Here is a 19014-nt window from a genome sequence, read left to right as displayed (position 1 = left end):
AATTGCAATCCGATGTAAGCCATTTGTTTGGGGTAAACTGAGACAAGATTTTCTACTGACACCACTAACTCTGGTTGTGGCATTCAGGATGGATTCAGCTATTTTTAGAGTATTCATGTCTACCAACAAGCAAAGGATCCAGAAGAAGAGGAAGGAAGGAAGGATGTAGTTGGGGGCTCTGTGTTTGAGCTGGGCCCAACAGAAGGTGCTGGGACTGATAGTGTTGGCCTGGAACACACTCAAGAGACACGTGGTACAGATGGAAAGACCTCAGGACACTCTCTCAATGTACAGGATGAGCCGGCACCCAACCACATCCAGAATATCCTCCCACTCGAAGGCCATCACTATTCCGGGGGCAGTGTTGGTCAGAAGAGTTACTGAGTTGGTCATGGTCAGATGAGTGATGATCAGGTCTGTGGGTTTCCTCCAATGGGGCTGGGAAAAGAAGACAGTGACATAGAACAGAAGCAGTATTGAGTTCCCCAGCAGTCCAATCCCCGTCTGAGCCAGGAAGAAAATGGAGAAGACTAAGTCACTCAAAGACATTTTTGTCATTTCTTCAATCTGAAGTACTCACAAGATCTTAAAGAGACAAACCCAAAGGGAATTATAAACCTTAAATCTTCATGTACGAGAAATTGAGCTCTTGAAAGGCATCACCAGACTTTCCCAGGTCACAAATTCAGTCCAGGTGAAGGCTCTAGGGCCCCATGATGGATCTTGCGAGTTGGTGCTGGGGAAGGGGCTTCCAGTAAGAATTCCCTGAAAAAAAAAGACCTCTTTTGTCTGAGGCCATGACTCTCTAAATTTGTCTTTAAGAGTGGTAAGTAGCCATAGATTGCAAAGAGCTGAAGGGTTTGCCCATCTATCACAGTTACCGGGGGAGGATTGTGCGTAAAATGTAGGGTCCCAAAGAGCACACCTTGGTACACATGTCCTTCAAAAAATTTGGTCTCCGGGGTTGCCATTGATTGTTTTGAACTCCGAATCCCTTAATCATACTAATGATGGCATTTGTTAAGTGCGTACTATGTACTGTACTAAGTACTGAGGTAGATGCAAACAAATTGAGTTGGTCACAGGCCCTGTCCCAGGTGGGGCTCACAGTCTCAATACCCATTTTACAGAAGAGGTAACTGAAGCACAGAGAAGTGAAGTGATTTGCTCAAGGTCAGGCAGTAGACAAGTGGTAGACCTGGGAGTAGACCCCTTGACCTTCTTGCTCCCAGGCCTGTGCTCTATCCACTATGCCATGTTGCTTCCCTAGGCTCCACCAGCCTGCTGTTACCCTCTCTCTGAACCCCAACTTGACCCCGTGGCTAGGGCTTTGACCCCCAGGTTTTAGACCAGCTTGCAAACTTGTCTTGCCCTGAATTACTGGAGACCTCTACCATTTTGTCAGAGAGAGGACCCCTTCTCTGTTCATCCAACACCTGAATTTGGGTGGATTGCGATTAATCTGAAACCAACCAATCATCTAGGGTGTGTAGAGCCCAGTCTAAAGGTTTGAGAGAGATGAATAGAGTTAATTGACTCAATACCTGTGCTCAAGGAGCTTACAACCTAGCTAAAAGGGGGCCTTGTGTCAAGATCTGTCTTCTAGACTTTGAGCTTATTGTGGGCAGGGAATGTGTCTGGTTGTTGTTGCACTGTACTCTCCCAAGGGCTTAGTAGAGTGTTTTTCGCACAGTAAGTGCTCAATAAATGATTGCATAGAATAGAATAGCACAGTCCCTTAAAAACACAGCTCCTCCAAAAATCCTTTTCCAACTAAACCTTCATCTCCCCTACTCCATCTCCCTTTTGTGTCACCTATGCACTTGGATCTGTATCCTTTAACCATTTGATATTTAGCCCATCCTCGGCCCCACCAGCACTTATGTACGCATCTACAATGTATACATTCATATTAATGTCTCCCTCTCTCTACTTTAAGCGTGTTGTGGGCAGGGATTGTGTCTACCAACTCTGTTGTTTTGGACTCTCTAAAGTACCTAGTACAGTATTCTGCACACTGGAAGTGCTCAATAAACTCCACTGATTGATATTGAGAGCCTAATTTAAATATTTCTGTCTGTGCTCTGTAGCCACAGATTCCCAGTGATGAGCCAAAGGAGCTACAGTATAAATCAATCTGTCATAGTCATTTGTAAAGGAGCAGGAGAAAAATCCGTAGTCCCACTATACAATCCCAAACACTCAGACCTGAAACGCCTAAAGGGACTTGATTTTAGGGGGCAGGGAGGAAAAGATACATCAAAATACGGCCTAATGGAAGGAGCGTGGGCCTGGAAGCCAGAAGACCTGGGTTCTAATACCAACTCCGTCACTTGTCTGCTGTGTGACATTGGGCAAGTCACTTAACCTCTTTGTGTCATATGTAAAATGGAGAGTCTAGATTGCTTTGCCTTCCCACAGACTGTGAGCCCCATATGGGACAGGGACTGTGTCCAATCTCATTATTTTGTATCTACCTTAGTGCTTAGAACAGTGCTTGACACGTAGTAAGTGCTTAACAAATATGATAATAATAATAATGTTGGTATTTGTTAAGCGCTTACTATGTGCAGAGCACTGTTCTAAGTGCTGGGGTAGATACAGGGTAATCAGGTTGTCCCACGTGGGGCTCACAGTCTTTATCCCCATTTTACAGATGAGGGAACTGAGGCCCAGAGAAGTTAAGTGACTTGCCCACAGTCATACAGCTGACAAGTGGCAGATCCAGAATTCAAACCCATGACCTCTGACTCCCAAGCCCGTGCTCCTTCCCCTGAGGCATGCTGCTTCCCTAATAATAATGATAATGGTAATAGCTGTTTTAGTTATCTGACCAAGGGAAGCTTGGGTGTCTCCTCTAGAGAAGTCAGAGGTCAAAACACTGCCTCAGGAATAGTAAAATAATGTTATTTCCTGAGCTTCATTTTTCTCTGTTTCCTCTCATCACCCTCTCTCCCTCATCATACCCACCATTTACACTCTCTATCAATCCATGACATTTATTGAGTGCTTATTGTATGCAGAGCACTGTATTAAGTGCTTGGAAGAGTATACTCCAAAAGAACTAAGCATGTTCCCTGCACCCAAGGAGTTGAAAGTCTAGACAGATATTAAAACAAATACATAAATTATGGACGTATCCATAAATTGAAAGCAGCAAGGCCTAGTGGAAATAGTATGGGCCTGGGAGTGAGAAGACCCGGGTTCTAATCCTGACTCCACCACTTGTCTGCTGTGAGTACTTGGCAAATCACTTAACTTCTCTGGCCTTCAGTTTCCTCATCTGGAAATTGGGGATTAAAATCCTCCTCTCTCCTACCTAGACTGAGAGCCCCATAAGTGACAGGGACTATGTCCAACCTGATTATCTTGTATCTACCCCAGCGCTCCAAACAGTGATAGGCACTTAATAAATACTACTACTATTTATAATGATAATTATAAGTGCTGTGGGGCTGAGGGTAGGGTGAGTATCAAGTACTTAAATTGAACAGATTCAAGTATATGAAAAATGTATGGGAAAGGCACTCAGGGTGTTGAGAATGTGGAGATGAACAGAGAGAGAGAGAGAGGCAGAGAAGGGGAAGGGCACTTGTTTTAGTGGACAGCCATTAAGGTAGCAGATCTCACCCAAAGAAGCTGGACAAAATTGCTGTGTTTGTGTAGTTTCTCCCTCCTCTTATGAGGGAATTTATATTAGACAGCCAGAAAGAGGAGAAGTTACAGACAGTGACGCTGAACTTCATGGTCTCGAAAGAGACATGATCCAGGGACCTTTTCAGTGACATCAGTACACCCCAGTCTCCCATATCCCAGGGACCCTCACCCCTTCTGGTTTTTTTTTTTTTGCTCACACCACATATCAGAGTCTGATACCCAGGGCTCACTCACCTAAAGGGGTCTTTGCGCTCATCATACTGGTCTCGTCTATGTTTGGCAGGGGCCAGTTGAGGCAGCAGTTATAGGGATGAGGTGGTGTGAGCACATCTCCCCTCAGGGCTGTGATTATCTTGTCACTTGCTTTTGTTGTGACAAAGGTTTCTGGAGTGGGAGTCTGTGATGTCTCTGTAGAAGGGACAACCTGCAGAGGGGACAACCTTACTTCCCTGTTGGAAATGCCCATCCAAAACACACTGATGGTGGAATTAAAGAAATAGCCATTAATCAAATAAATCACTGAATGGGTAGGGTCATCTTGGAAGTAAAGCTTTCTGAGGCTTAATCAGAGATACCTACTGGAGTTGTGATTGTCATGGAATCCTGGAGCCATAAATCCTATCGGTTGATTGATCGATGTCTTCACTATCTTTGAGGGACTAAGATTTGACAAGTGTCCTCATAGGGGTGCTTTTGGGTCAGAGCCCCAAAAGTGGAAAGAGTCTAATGTCAGCTCATGAGGAAGAAGGAGGAAGAGCAGGAGGGGGAAAAAGAGGATGAGGAGAAAGTAGAGGAAGAGGAGGTGAAAGAGGAAGAAAAGGGGGAGAAGGAGGCAATGGGGGCTCAACTGTCCCAGGCACAGCTGCTGCCATAGGAGACTTGCTCTCTCCCTGGCCAGGAAGGCAAGGGACTCTGAGGCTCAAGGTCCAAGGCTGGCCCTGATGCCACTGCCAATTGACCTGCCAGGGCAGAATGGACATCACTCAAGCTCACTTCTTTGCCCTACCTGGGAATTGGGGTATTTCTTAGTTTTCTGCCATTGCCCCAGTGACAATGGCCCCCAGGTACCTCAGCCAACAGAGCAGAGTTTTTCCTCTTACTTCTCTGCAGCAGCCTGCATTTATGGACAGGGAAATCATTTGTGTTTATGGTCTATCGTAGGCTGTTTTTACATACTTTCTATGAATTTACAGTCAGCAACCCACTTAACACCAGTGCATAAGTGACACGTTAATGAATGAACGTTAGGGTGAGTAAATAGCATGAGGACATGAGAGATTAGGTAGGGAAGGTTTCCTGAAGCCCTCTAAAGACCAGAAATGAACTTACAGCATCCTCATTATCTTCCTGTACCCTGGGGCAGGGGGCAAGAGGTTGAGCCATTATACTGGTTCCCCCATGTTGCTTTCTGGTTCTAAAGGGTGGAATGGGTTGCCAGAGATTGCTCATTTGCAGGGATATCATATGGGCACAGCAGGAAATCTGACTCCCCAGGGCCCTCCCCAGGACCCCAAGAGGGGCTCCATCTCCAGCCCTCAGTCTAGTCCACCCAAAGCTTCCTTGAGCAATGCTACTCCCAAGTTGACCTCCCTGATGGTTGGTCAGAATGGCACAATGAATGGCGATTGTCCACAAACACCAGCTAGGCATATGGCTGGTCAACTGGTTTCACAATGGGCAGTCTGATTTTCCCTTGGTGTCCCTAGGGAACTGGATGTTTTTGTAAATTTCTAAAAATCCCTGGCAACTTCTGCCACTGGTTCTCATGGCTCCAGACAAGATCCTACAGGCTTTGGAGCCAGTGGGGAGTTCAAAGTTGATGCTGAAGAAATGCTCTAGGTTCAGGTGACTTGGACTGCATCTGCAAAATAGCAGCTGTGACACCACCGAATCATGTTTATACATAGCAGAGAAGTCTGAGTTCACTGAGGTACACGAGGTAAAGAAGAGGAGGAATGGATGACTAGATATGAAGAATGAACATGAAGAAATACAAGTGGTGACATTTCTCTGGGTTACTTTTTGAAAATGGCTCACCAGGCTAGACCCATCCCAGATTCCTCCATTTCAATCACTAATGCCGATGCCTGGATACAGTACTATAATTTATTTTCCAAATTGCTTTCACAGTTGTCATAATGTGTTCCACAACATCCCCGTGAGGTAGAGTGGAGCAGAGATTTCTATTCACTAGATGAAGAAATTGGGGCCTAGTCCAGGTCAACTTGCACACACAGCAGAGGCAGGACTTGGACTCATGGATCCAGACTCCTACACCTTGGCTCTTTCTACTAGTCCCCATCCTGCCTTTCTTACTGACAATATATGGCCTAGTTGTTGGATCCCAAGTCCCTGATTTTAATGCCCAAAATGGATGTTCAAAGATATTATCCTTGCATCATCCTGTTGAAGACATGTTATCATATGATACATTTGAACTATGGTGTTGCAGGGCACACCATCTTGGCTCCCAATTGGATATGTTCTTTTTACTCATCCTTAACTGATTTTAGCTTATCACCTCCTGAGTCCAGGTCACTTAACAACCACCAGACACCTCCATTCAGGATTGCTCTTCTGTTGAAAGATAAGAATTGAGGAGAATAGAAGAAGGAAGAGAGGAGGTTGAAGTAGATTATGAAAATTCTGACGTTGATGAATGATAAGATGAAAACTATCATGATCCATTCATGATAGAAAGCCTGATGGAGTTTGTGAATGGAGACAAAGGAATGGAAATTGGAAGGGAAGTGTAGGCAAGAAGATAGAATGGTGCGGTGAAGCATTTCCTTCCTAACAAAGAATGCACTCTTTGTTATGTTCTCATGGGGTTGGTGAGTCACTGAATAGCCTTTCCAGGTGGGGAGATGGGGTTTCCAGGGGTGCTTATTGCCTGGATCAAGATGGTGGGCTTCCAAAGCCTGCTTCTTCTTTCTAACCAGCGACTTTTCAGAGAGTCTGTGTGTGTGGTGTATTCAGAAGAGGGTAAAGATGTTTCTCATCACTGGGATATGAAGGCAGAGAGGGCTCTCTCTCTTCCAAGAGGACATAGTAGTTTGGAGACTCGGGGGTCATTACTAATGAGCACCAAGGGTCCAAAGAAAGAGTAACAGGAACCTAGAAATAATACAGGATCATATAACCTCAAGTCGTCCTCCTCGAAAAAATTCAAAGCCAGGGTAAGGCTGCTGTTGATGCAATAAAAGGAAACAAAGCAGGTGACGAGGAACAGGATGGTCTGGGTGGCTTTGGTCTCTGCTGAGGATTTCGGGGAGAGGCTGGTGCTGTGAATGTGCTGGACCTGTTTATGGTGTCGGTAGAGCACGATCACCATGTAGCCACTGGCCCAGCTCATGAGGAACACAAAGACGGCATCTCGGATCACCTTGGCAGTTAGAAAAACCACATTATTTAAATAATTCCCCCGGATCATATTAAGACAACATCTCCTCCTGTCAACATGGAGGGTGAGAGTGACATTTTGGCTGACTTCAATGGATTTTAGTATGTTCATTTCTACCATGAAGTTGAGAACCCAGAAAAAGAGGAAGATAGAGACGATATACTTGGAGAGGCTGGGTTTGATCTGGGCCCAGCGGGAAGTGCTGGGACTGATGGTGATGGCCTGGAATACGCTCAGAAGACAGGTGTTGCAGATAGAAAGTCCCCGGGCCACTCTTCTGATGAACAGGGCGATCTGGCACCCCACCACGTCCATTGCATTTTCCCACCTGATGGCCAGAATCATCCCTGGGGCCACCTGTGTGATAAGTATCCCTGTGTTGGCCACAGTCAGGTAGGCAACAATCAGGTCTGTGGGCTTTTTATGATGTCTGTGGGAAGTGAAGACACTGACAAACAGCATGAGTAGTATTGAGTTTTCCAGAAGCCCAACCACAGTCTGAATAAGGAAAAGGATTAGGAAGACCAGGTCAATTAAAAGCATTTTTTTGATGTCTTCAGAATGGTCAAACTGAGAATACCTTAAAGAGAAATCCCAAAGCACTCATCATGGCTAAACCCTCCAATGAGAGAATTTGAACTCCACTGGAGAGTGGTTAGGCCTTCTCATTCCAGTATAGTTGTCAAATTCCGGATACCAGCCCAATGGGTGAAGCGTCTAATAGAATGACCTTAGGGGATCTGTGATGATCCCTTTGATCTTCAGATGCCTGCAGACACCTTTCTGAAAAAAATAATAAAGCACTCTTTTGTAAACTTTAAATACCTGGAGAGGATTGAATTGTTTCAAATATCCTTACACGACTGCAATTTCAATGTCACTGGGTGAAACTAAGTTCTCTCAGGTGTCTAAATGCTAATTGCAATAAAGTGCAGCCAAACCTGAGAGTTCAAGGATTATCACAACAGCCTCCTTTATAAACAATCAATACTATGTATGCATGACACTTCATGTACTCTGCACAAAATAAGCACTCAATAAATACCATTGATTGTCTACTCTTTGCAAGGAAATGTATTCAGTGCTTTGGAGAGTATAGTAGATGCATACACAAGTGTTGTGGTAATTTTGAATTGAGTGTAAGCTTCTAGATTTTAAGCTCTTTAAGGGCAAGAATCATACCTATTATTCCTTGACTTCCAACTTCAATGGTTAACTTTCCAAGGGTTTCTTTCCCACTGCTTTCAAACATACTCATATATCCTATATCCAAAAACACCTTCCCTTAACCCCACTGTTACCTCCAGTTATCACCCCCCCCCCCATCATTCATCTCCAAATTCCTTGAGCGAGTTTTCCTACACCCAATGCCTCCACTTCCTCTTAGAATGCCCAAAGCACTCTATTGCTTTTGTTTTTCATCTGTGCATCTATCCTGATCCTTTTATGTTGCTTGAGATTTTCACTGTTTCATTGCTCCTTATATATCTGTCACCAGCCTGCCCTTTCCCTTTTAATTTTTGATGGGAAGTCAATGGGGACAAAGAGCCATGTCCAATTCCTATCTGTGTATCCATTCCCAAGATTTAGTACAGTGTTCTGCACAAAGACTGTACTACTACTATTGTTCCTCCTATTACATCCACTGATGACTCATTTTCTGGAGCATTGGTCAGAATCTGCTCATCATCATTTCTACAATCCATTTTGAAGAGGTTCTTTCAAATCCATTGTACCTGATTCTGTTCCTGTTTTAGTGATTTCAGGGTGTACAGAAGCAGGTGTATGTGATGTATGTGTGATCTATGTGAGGTGGAGGTTGATGATGGAGAGAGCAGAGATGAATTCTGGGGAATGAAATGAAGTTTAACAAATGGGGCTGGTGATTGTGGTGTGGTTAAAAGAAGACAGCAGGAGAGCAGGAATGGTCAGGAACAGGTGCCCTGAGTTGTTGGAGAGATGCACCATAAGTCTCAACTCATAGCTGCATAATTGAGGGAAGGGTGGCAACCTTGCAGGAGAAAATTTTTTTTTAAAAAGAAGCACTCTAAAACTAATGACCCAAGATGTCCACACCTCTTTTTTCCATTACTCCCTGTAGCTAGTTGAATGCTTATTTCCAAGAAGATAAATTAATCGCTCCCTACTGTAAGTATATGAATACATTGGTGCTAAATAAACAATGCAAAAGGTATTCTTCTGTGTCCACAGTGTCCCAGAAGTGAGCTCACCCCAAGAATGGTGCAGCCACAAACATGAGACAGAAGCCACTTTTTTAAAATAGTGAGGGGAGAAAAAGCTAAAGAAAAAGAGTAACAGAAAACCATAATCTATCATGAATATCAAAAAACATCAATTTTCTTTGCTATAAGGGAATGCATCATGTAAGTTTCAAATCACTCCACCAACTGGATTTATTGAGCACCTCTTTTGTTATAGGCATTATGATGAGCACTTGGGAGAGCATAATGAGAACAGGATACACATTCTCTTCCATCAAGAAGTTTACAATTTAATGCAGGAGAGGAAAAGTACATAAGGTAATACACATATCTGTATGATACATAGCAATTTAATCATTATCTAAAATTTCATCGGCAAGACTTTAAGGCATGGAAATAACAGCACTGATGGGTTGTAAAATGGTAAATCCTTTCCTGATTCTAATATATCTGATATGAAAAAGAGCAGGAGAGATTGGGAACCACAAGTTTCATCTTACAAAATAGGACCTAGAATATTAGACATTTCAAACCATTCTATGAATGCTAGAAGGTTAGATTATAAACTCTTAAGGAGCAGGGACCACAGTTTATGATTGTTTCAGGATGATCCCCAGACACTCATTATATTTATATATTATATATTATATATTGTATATTGTACTGTATATTATATATACAGTACTATATTCTGTATATTGTAGGTTCTCAGAAAGTAATGATGAAGTTAAAGCTACAATTTTGGATCACCAACATGTTTCTTGATAGGAATTAAACAGGATTTGGAGAAAGAAATGTGGGACTGCCAAAATAGTTCTGGAACTGAATGAACTGGATTTGAATATTAAAATACATCAATCAGAAGCAGTGTGGCCTAGTGGATAGACCACGGGCCTGGGAGTCGGAAGGACCTGGGTTCTAATCCCGCCTCTGCCACCTGTCTGCTGTGTGACCTTGGGCAGCATGGCCTAGTGGATAGAGCATGGGCCTGGGAGTCAGAAAAACTGAATAGTTGAGGGATGGTGATTGTATCATGGGATGCATGTGCTCTTCCCAGTGTTTAGTCCAGTATTCTACACATAGTAACTGCACAATAAAAAATAATAACTGAATTGATACAGATGTGCATAAGAGTCAATACCCTGATGGGTTTTCACTGAAGACCCTGAACAAAGAAAAGAACTAGTGGGAAGCAGAGGAGAAAGAAGGAAATGAAGTAGGAGATGCGGGAGGAAAGAAGAATAAAAAAAAAACTTGTATAAGAAAATATGAAAAAAACAGCCAACTGAGAGACTTCATCAGCTACAAAGGGTCAGAAGAGAAATGAAAAAATCAAATAAATTAAACACAATTGTGATTCCAGGAGGAGTAAAGTGAGGCTTACTTGACACACTATCCAGTTTGGCCAGCTGTGTGATCCGTTAAGACGTGGGGAGATGGAACAACCTGAGTGTGTGTACTGCCTTGGGCAGCATCCCCAACTGGAGAGTGATCACTATGGCAACAGGCCTGGCTGCACCAATTCCTACAAGTCCTGCAGGAGATCTTCCCCAATTCAAAGGTGATTTTCATCGTCTACCCTGCTGGAGAGTGGCAGGGGATTGGATCACTGATCATCTTTGGAATTCTAGAGGCCTGGAGAGTTCTGGGAGAAGTTTCTGCTAACAGAGCGGAAGGGCACAATACTGAGAAAAGGGAGAGGTGGAAATGTTGGCCTAAGAAGACTCAGTGAATCATGTTACATGAATTATTTCGCTTTATCACTGACTGCAAATCAATTCTTCATATAATGCTTATGGATAACATATTTCTTTGCTGAATGGGATAAATAGGAGACTTGAAACCGAATAATCCATTTAAATGTGGTGACCCGATCAATATGCTAATCCTGCTATACCCCACCCCGCTCCTCACTCCCTGGAAACTCTACTGTCAACTCATCTTGGGCTTTCTCTCATTTCTGAGCCATAGCTCTTCACTCTCTTTAAGGCCTGGATCTCCCAGCCCCCAACCATCTACCAAACTGCATCCCTTCTCACCTCTGAAGCCTTTTTTAATGTCTATCTCCCTCAAGGGACATGCATTCTGATCTCACATCTGCTCCTGCCTTCAAGTCATCTCTACTGGGAGGTCCTCTCAACAACCTCAAAGTTAACATGTGTAAAACAGAACTTATCATCACAACCAAACCCTGTCCTCTCCCCGACTTTTCCATCACTAAAGAGACCACCATCCTTCCAGTTTCACAAGTCCGTAACCTTGACATTATCCTCGACTTCTTTCTCTCATTCAACCTACATATTCAAATCCATCCCTAAATCTTGTCTGTTCAACCTTCACAACGTCGTTAAAATCTGTCCCTTCCTCGTCATCTAAACTGCTATCATATTCCAATCGCTTATCCTATCCTGCTTTGATTCTGTATCAGCCTCCTTGCTAACTTCCCTTCCTCCTTTCTCTCCCCACTCCGGGCCATACTTCACTCTGTTGCCCAGATCATTTTTCTACAGAAACATTTGGACCATGTTTCCCCACTCCTCAAAAACATCAAGAGATTGCCCATCCACCTCCGTATCAAACAGAAACTACTCACCACTGGCTTTAAAGCATTCATTCATTCATTCATTCATTCATTCATTTATTCAGTCATATTTATTGAGCGATTACTGAGTGCAGAACTCTGTAATAATCGCTTGGAAAGTACAATTCAGGAATAAAGAGAGACAATCATAGCTCACTTCGCTACTCTCATAGTACAACCAACCCGCACACTGTTCTCTTTTAATGCTATCCTTGTCTCTGTACCTCATTCTCATCTACCTCACCACCGACCTTTCACTCACATTCCGCCACTGGCCTGGAATGCCCTCCCTCCTCCTGTCGGACAGACAATTACTTTTCCTCATCTTCAAAGCCTTATTGAAGGCACATCTCCAAGAGGCCTTCCCTGACTAAGCCCTCTTTTCCTTTTCTTCAACTCCATTCTGTGTCACCTGGACTTGCTCCCTATATTCATCCACCCTCTCAGCCCCACAGCTCTTATGTGTACTTTATATCTGTAATTTACTTATTTGTATTAATGTCTGTCTCACCCCCTTGACTGTAAGCTCATTCTGGGTGGGAATGTGTCTGTTATATTGTCATATCACACTCTCCCAAGTGCTTAGTACAGTGCTCTGCCCACAGTAAGTGCTCAATCAACACAACTGACTGACTGACTTCTGCTTCAGTCACCGTCTTACTCAAATCTTTCCATCAACCACCTGAGGAATCCGATATGAATCTCTTCATTTGATTTCAGTTGTATTAATCTGTTTACTTGATATTGTTATGCCCTACTCCTTCTCTCCATTCTCTCCTCTTTTCCCTTAGTCTGAGCTTAAACTCCCTCCTATTGAAGTATGTGGGGCTGTTATAAGGAGATGGGCAGATGCAGGAATGTGCAGGAGTGAATGGAAGGGGCAGGACATTTGTTTTGCTTTTCTGGACCATTGGTTGGGGAATTAGATGCTAGAACTCATCTAAAGGATCAGGACTTAAAGGACTGTCTGTATACTGAGATCTCAGATGCTGGTCCAGAGACTCCAGTCAGAGACCATATTATCACTTAGACTGTGATCCCTAAGTGGAACAAGGACTGTGACTAACCTGATTATCTTATAACTACCCCAGCAATTGGTACAGCGCCTGGCACATAGAAAGCTCTCAAAAACATCATCACTACCATCATCAACATCATCATCGTCACCACCTCCCTGACCACCCACTGTCCCTGACCACCCACTGTGTCCCTGAACCAGAAATCTTCTCCGTCTCTGTTTCTCCCTCACATCCCACATCAGAGCCTGATACCCAAGAGTCACTCACTTGGTTGGGACGACTCTCCTTCTGCACTGAGCTATAGAGGGCTTATCTTCTCTCTTCATGGTGGGACCCTCCCGGTGTAGCATTTATAGAAGCAAGAGAGTATGAGCTCATCTCTCTCCAGGGCTCCCATTAATGTGTCACATGCTGCTGCTGTGAGTGACCCTGACTGCAGTGGGAGGTTGGGATATCTCCAAAGAAGGAATAACTTTGTTCTCAGTTGGAAATCCTCCTCTAAACCAGCCATAAGGATGATGTTAATAACTGAACAATTAATCAAGTAAATACTTAGCTTGGAAGCATCAGTCTGGGGGTAAAACCTTTTGGGGCTTGATTGGAAATGTCCCCTGAGAGGATTGTTATGGAATCCTAGAGATGGAAGAGATATTAATAGGTCATTTGGGCCAGCCCCCTGCCTCTGAGAAGGCACATCACTAGCCATCTACAGATGATTTCCCAAAGTTTCATTCACATTATCTGGGTCAGGGAGAGGTCTGTGAGGCTGGAAAGGACTTAAGGGTCTGAAGAGTGATAGAGTCCAACTTCTGCCATGCTCATTTATATCTCATAATGGAATTGAATCTAATTTAATCAGAATGCAGAGAAAAACCTGGTTTAGAACAGGTTGTTGGGAGGCTGGATTCAATTTCAGAACCTAGGGTCATGGGTCAAACCTTCTAGCCTATGAGCTCTTTGTGGACAGGGAACATGTCTACAACTCTACTGTATTTTTCTCTCCCAGGTGCCTAGTAAAGTGCTCAGCATAGGGAGAGCTCAATGAATGCCTTTGATGGATCGTTGAGTGATTGAAGTTGCCTGCATCCTGTCAGAAGAGGGAAGAACCATGAATTGAGTGTTGATAAAAGTTTCTGATGAAAATCCAGGGTGTTCTATTTGTTACTCCATTGCACTCAGAAACGGGAATACCCCCTTTTGCCAACACAGTGATGCTTAGACCACTTAGGTGATGGCCCAGTGAATGCTGGTTTCATATGACACAGCCTAGAAATTTAGTCAGTCAATAACATTTATTGAGCACCTAGAGTCTGAAGAACACTATACTAAGCACTTAGGGGAACATAGTAGAAATGGTAGGCACAGTTCCTGTTCCAAAAGAGCTTACAGTCCGCTGGAGAAGACTGACATGAAAATAAATTATAGGGAAAAAGAAGCAATAGAGTATAGAGATATGGGCATATGTTGTCCTGGAGTGGGCTGTGAGAACCTAAGTGCTTAGGGGTCACAGAATTGTGGAAGCGAAGATGGGAAGGGGCATAGAGTGTTTTGAAGGTTTTGAAGGTGGTGAGACTGGTGGTCTGCCAAATAAGGAGGGGGAGGGAGTTCCACGGTGGGGGGAGAATATGGGAAAGGGATCAGTGGCTAGATAGACAAGATCGAGACACGGTGAGCAAGCTGGTGCTGGAGAATTGAAGTGTGTGGGCTGGGTTGTGGTAGGAGATCAGTGAGGTAAGGTAGGAGGGAGGGAGCTGACTGAATGCTTTGAAGCCTGATGGTAAAGAGGGAAGATGAGGAGTTGTGCTTTTGACATACTAAGTTGGAGTGTGGTGGGCCATCCAAGTAGTGATGTCCTGAAGGCAGGAGGAAATATGAGACTGCAGAGCAGGAGATAGATCAGGGCTGGAAATGTAGATTTGGGACGCAGCTGCATAGAGACAGTACGTGAAGCCATGGGAGCGAATGATTTCACCAAAGGCTGGCATTAGATGGTGAATAGAAGAGGACCCAGAACTGAGCCTCGAGGGACTCCCACAGTTAAAGGATGAGAAGCAGAGGACGAGCCCGCAAAAGAAACCAAGATTGAATAGCCAGAGATAAGAGAACCAGGAGAGGATGGTGCCAGTGAAGTCAAAGATAGATAATGTTTTCTGGAGAAGGAGGTAGTCCATAGGATTGGAGGCAGTTGAGAGGTCAAGGATGGAATGGAAGTCATTGGATCTGGCAACAAGTAGATCATTAGTGACCTTTGAGAAGGCAGTTTCGGGGGAACAAAGTGGGGGGAAGCCAGATTGTAGGGGGTCAAGGAGAGAAATGGAGGAGAGGAAGTGGAGGCAGCAGGTGTAGACAATTCACTCAAGGAATTTGGAGAGGAATGGTAGGAGGGTAATGGTGCAATAACTGGAGGGCAACGTGGGGGTCAAAGGAGTATTTTTTTAGAATAGGGGATTCTTCAGCAGGTTGGAAAACAATAGGGAAGAAGTTATTAATAGAAGTAACAGTAATAATTGCATTTAATAAGCACATACCATATGCAAAGCACTGTTCAGGGAAATAAATACACAGATGAGGGAGAGAACAGTTCCTCTTCACCAAGGGGATCAGTTTGAGAATGAAATGAGGAGGAGGATGGTGACAGACATGTAAGAAAAGTCAAAGAGAATTACAAAAGACAAAGATAATGACAACCACAAAGAGCGCAGCAGGATTCCAGGCTACTCACAGCTCAGACCAATGATCCCAGAATTCACAACTGCAGCCCCACTGGAGACCGTGACATTCTAAACCCTGGTCGAGTCCTTCCAGGGACGAGCAGAGGCCTCTTGGGAGCTCCAGTGTCATGGATGTGGGGCAGCATCCTTCACACATGACTGGACCTCAGAGGGCCAGAAATAAGGACCAAAGACTGTGCAAGTCGAGAGGAGGCAGGAATTACCTCTGAATTCTCAGTGGTCTGGTGGAGGAGAGGCTGAAAGACAGGCCAACTGTAGCTCAGAGTGGATAGGGCGAGTCAGGTGCAGGGATCTCAGGTGGCCCAGTGGTCAGGGGCCCTGGTTCCCAGTGGATTCACTCAGTTCATCTGGTGGAGGGTGAGCGACTTGGAAAAGGATACACGTTTTCTGCCCTGAGATGTTACACTGCAGAGGATGAAATTTCACTGCTCCAAGTCAATAACGTCTTTGATGTTCTTGTTGTCATGAAACATAGTCAAACCCCATACATGCCCTACCCCAGTTCACACATGTTCCACTTCCCACCATGCTCTGGGTTTTGTGGTTTTCAGTCATTCCTCGACCCTCACCCAGCACCCTAAATCCACAACCCCCCTTTTCACTCTCACTCTTCCCTCCAAATTCAGTGTGGTACTTTCTGTTTTCTCCCCCAACCTCACCGACAGAATTGGTCTCGCTGCTGCTGCTCCTGCAGCCCCTCCCACCACCGTGGCCCCCTACTGCCTGCCCTCACAGTGCCAAGGTGAAGACCCAGGCTGTAAAACTTGGGATGGGGGTAAGAACAGCTTCCAGTGGCAGAAGAGAAGGAAGAGGAGGAAAGAGGTGAGGGTGGAGCACAGCCTCTGATTTTCACCCTTGTGCCCCCACCTCCTCTGAGCCCTCCTTCCTCCCTCCAACCATGCCACGACTGCCTCCTGCTTTCACTAGTCCCAGATCAGGTAGACCATGGCACTTGGAGGAAGGACTGCCAGTCATGGAAGGGGATGGAGCCATCGCCATGGAAGCAGCAGTGAGGGCCATTCTACAGGGACCCTTTCACTCCCCACTAAATAGAGTAAAAGGCAGTGTGGAGGAAGTGGGGAGGCAGAGCCTTGAGCCCAGGGTTCAGGAGAATGTCCAGGGATGGCACAGCAAGGGAGAAGACTGGAGTAAGGAAGATGAATTGGGGTTCAGAGGACTGAGACTGGGGTGCAGGAGAGGGTCCAGAAAGTGCACGGTAATGGAGAAGTCAGGACTTACAGGGTTGAATGGGGGAGGCAGAAGGGCTGAGGTCGCGTGGCAGGAGAGGATCCAGGAAGAGCATGGGAACAAAGGAGCCTGGACTAAGGATGCTGGGGTGGTACTATTTCTCTGGTGATGTCGTAAAGCAGAAATACCAACTGCCTTGTCTTGGAGAAGTGATTCTGTCCCACTGATTGTGAGCCATCCTTTCATAGATTATGAAACAATATGTACTGAGAATGAGGAGTCCAAGACACAGAGGATGGTGATGAGAAAAAATGATAGCCCTGACAGCGAGGAGCTCCTATGCAGTTAGTAGCAGGGAAATGGGATGTACCAGAAACAAAAGGAAGAGACAGAGAGTAAGGAATGGGCAACAGCAGGGAAGAAGGCCAGGAAGAAAGGGGAGGCGTTCCCTTTTTGCTAGGCGATTCTTGACAACTGTACAGCGTTTCCCCCCACCCAATGAGAGAATGGCTTCTAGACAAGAGTGGTGTGGTATTACGTGGCCTGGCATGGCATGGAGAATGGCCCATTCAGTACAAGGAATGATAGGGAGGGAGTGAAGATATCCAACTCTGTTCTTTCTCTGAACTTTCAAGGTGTCCGCTTGCCTGAGAAGCAGATTAGTCTAATGGAAGGAGCATAGGCCTGGGATTCAGGGCACCTGGGTTTTAAGCCCAGCTCCATCACAGGTCTGCTGTGGGAACTTGGGCAGGTCACCTAACTTCTTTGGCCTCAGTTTCCTCCTCTATAACCTGCAGATGAAATATCTCTTCTCTTTCTCCCTTAATCTCTGAACCTCATCTTGAGCCGATTGTTTTGTACCCATGCCAAATTCTAGTTCAGGCTGGGCACATAGTAGGCACTTAACGAATGTCTGTTATTATCATTATCCCAATTGTTATCATTAGTATCCTCAAACTCAGGGGATAGAGTCTGTCTGAAACCCCTAGAGAGGCCGTTCCTGCAACTTCCTTCACTATAGACTATTAGGCAGTGAAAAGTGTAATGGTTAACTTCCAGTATGGTATTAGGCAGTAAAAAGTGTAATGGTTAATTTCCAGCACGTATGGTAAGAGAGTATTCAAAGACATGCAAGAGTCTGCGAAGCCGGGGATCATTGCTTATGAGAACCAGGGGGCACAGAAAGGCAAAACACGAGCCTAGAAATATGCCAGGATCATACAGATTCAAGGTATCCTGAACCACATAGATCATAAGCACAAAACCCCCATTGAGGCAATAAAAGGAAACGAAGCAGGTGACCAGGAGCAGGATGGCCTGGGTGGCTCTGTCCTCGGGAGAGGATTTGGGGGAAAGGCTGGTGCTGTGGATGTGTTGGACTTGCTTGTGGTGCCGGTGTAACACCATCACCATGTAGCCACTGGCCCAGCTCATGAGACCGACAAAGATGGCATCACGGAGAGTTAAAACATTTGCAATTGCAACCTGATGTAAGCCATTTGTTTGGAATAAACCAGGACAAGATTTTCTACTGACACCACTAACTCTGGTTGTGGCATTCGGGATGGTTTCAGCTATTTTTAGAGTATTCATGTCTATCAACAAGCAAAGGATCCAGAAGAAGAGGAAGGAAGGAAGGATGCAGTTGGGGGCTCTGTGTTTGAGCCGGGCCCAACAGGAGGTGCTGGGACTGATAGTGATGGCCTGGAACACACTCAAGAGACATGTAGTACAGATGGAAAGACCTCGGGACACTCTCTTAATGTACAGGACGATCCGGCACCCAACCACATCCAGAATATCCTCCCACTCGAAGGCCATCACTATTCCGGGGGCAGTGTTGGTCAGAAGAGTTATTGAGTTGGTCATGGTCAGATGAGTGATGATCAGGTCTGTGGGTTTCCTCCAATGGGGCTGGGAAAAGAAGACAGTGACATAGAACAGAAGCAGTATTGAGTTCCCCAGGAGCCCAATCCCCGTCTGAGCCAGGAAGAAAATGGAGAAGACCAAGTCACTCAAAGACATTTTTGTCATTTCTTCAATCTGAAGTACTCACAGGAACTTAAAGAGACAATCCCAAGGGAATTATAAACCTTAAATCTTCATTTAAGAGAAACTGTGCTCCTGAAAGGCATCACCAGACTTTCCCAGGTCACAAATTCAGTCCAGGTGAAGGTTCTAGGGTCCCATGATGGGTCTTGCCAGTTGGTGC

General features: G+C 44.9%; 1 protein-coding gene and 1 pseudogene across 1 annotated transcript; both read right to left on the bottom strand.

Annotated features, from left to right (window-relative positions):
• ORNANAV1R3159 (vomeronasal 1 receptor ornAnaV1R3159) lies at window positions 6659–7603 on the bottom strand. Its single transcript, NM_001253551.1, has one exon. It carries the CDS (start codon window positions 7601–7603, stop codon window positions 6659–6661), a length of 945 nt encoding a protein of 314 aa, NP_001240480.1.
• On the bottom strand, window positions 17892–18836 carry ORNANAV1R-PS4005 (vomeronasal 1 receptor ornAnaV1R-ps4005 pseudogene; annotated as a pseudogene).

Source organism: Ornithorhynchus anatinus, chromosome X5, assembly GCF_004115215.2.
Source record: "Ornithorhynchus anatinus isolate Pmale09 chromosome X5, mOrnAna1.pri.v4, whole genome shotgun sequence".
Classification (NCBI taxonomy): Eukaryota; Metazoa; Chordata; class Mammalia; order Monotremata; family Ornithorhynchidae; genus Ornithorhynchus; species Ornithorhynchus anatinus.
This window is presented reverse-complemented; position numbering and strand designations above follow the sequence as displayed.

Bases quoted from the DNA above. Each gene is read 5' to 3' on its own strand.
- ORNANAV1R3159 (NM_001253551.1), bottom strand. From the start codon at position 7,603: ATGCTTTTAATTGACCTGGTCTTCCTAATCCTTTTCCTTATTCAGACT.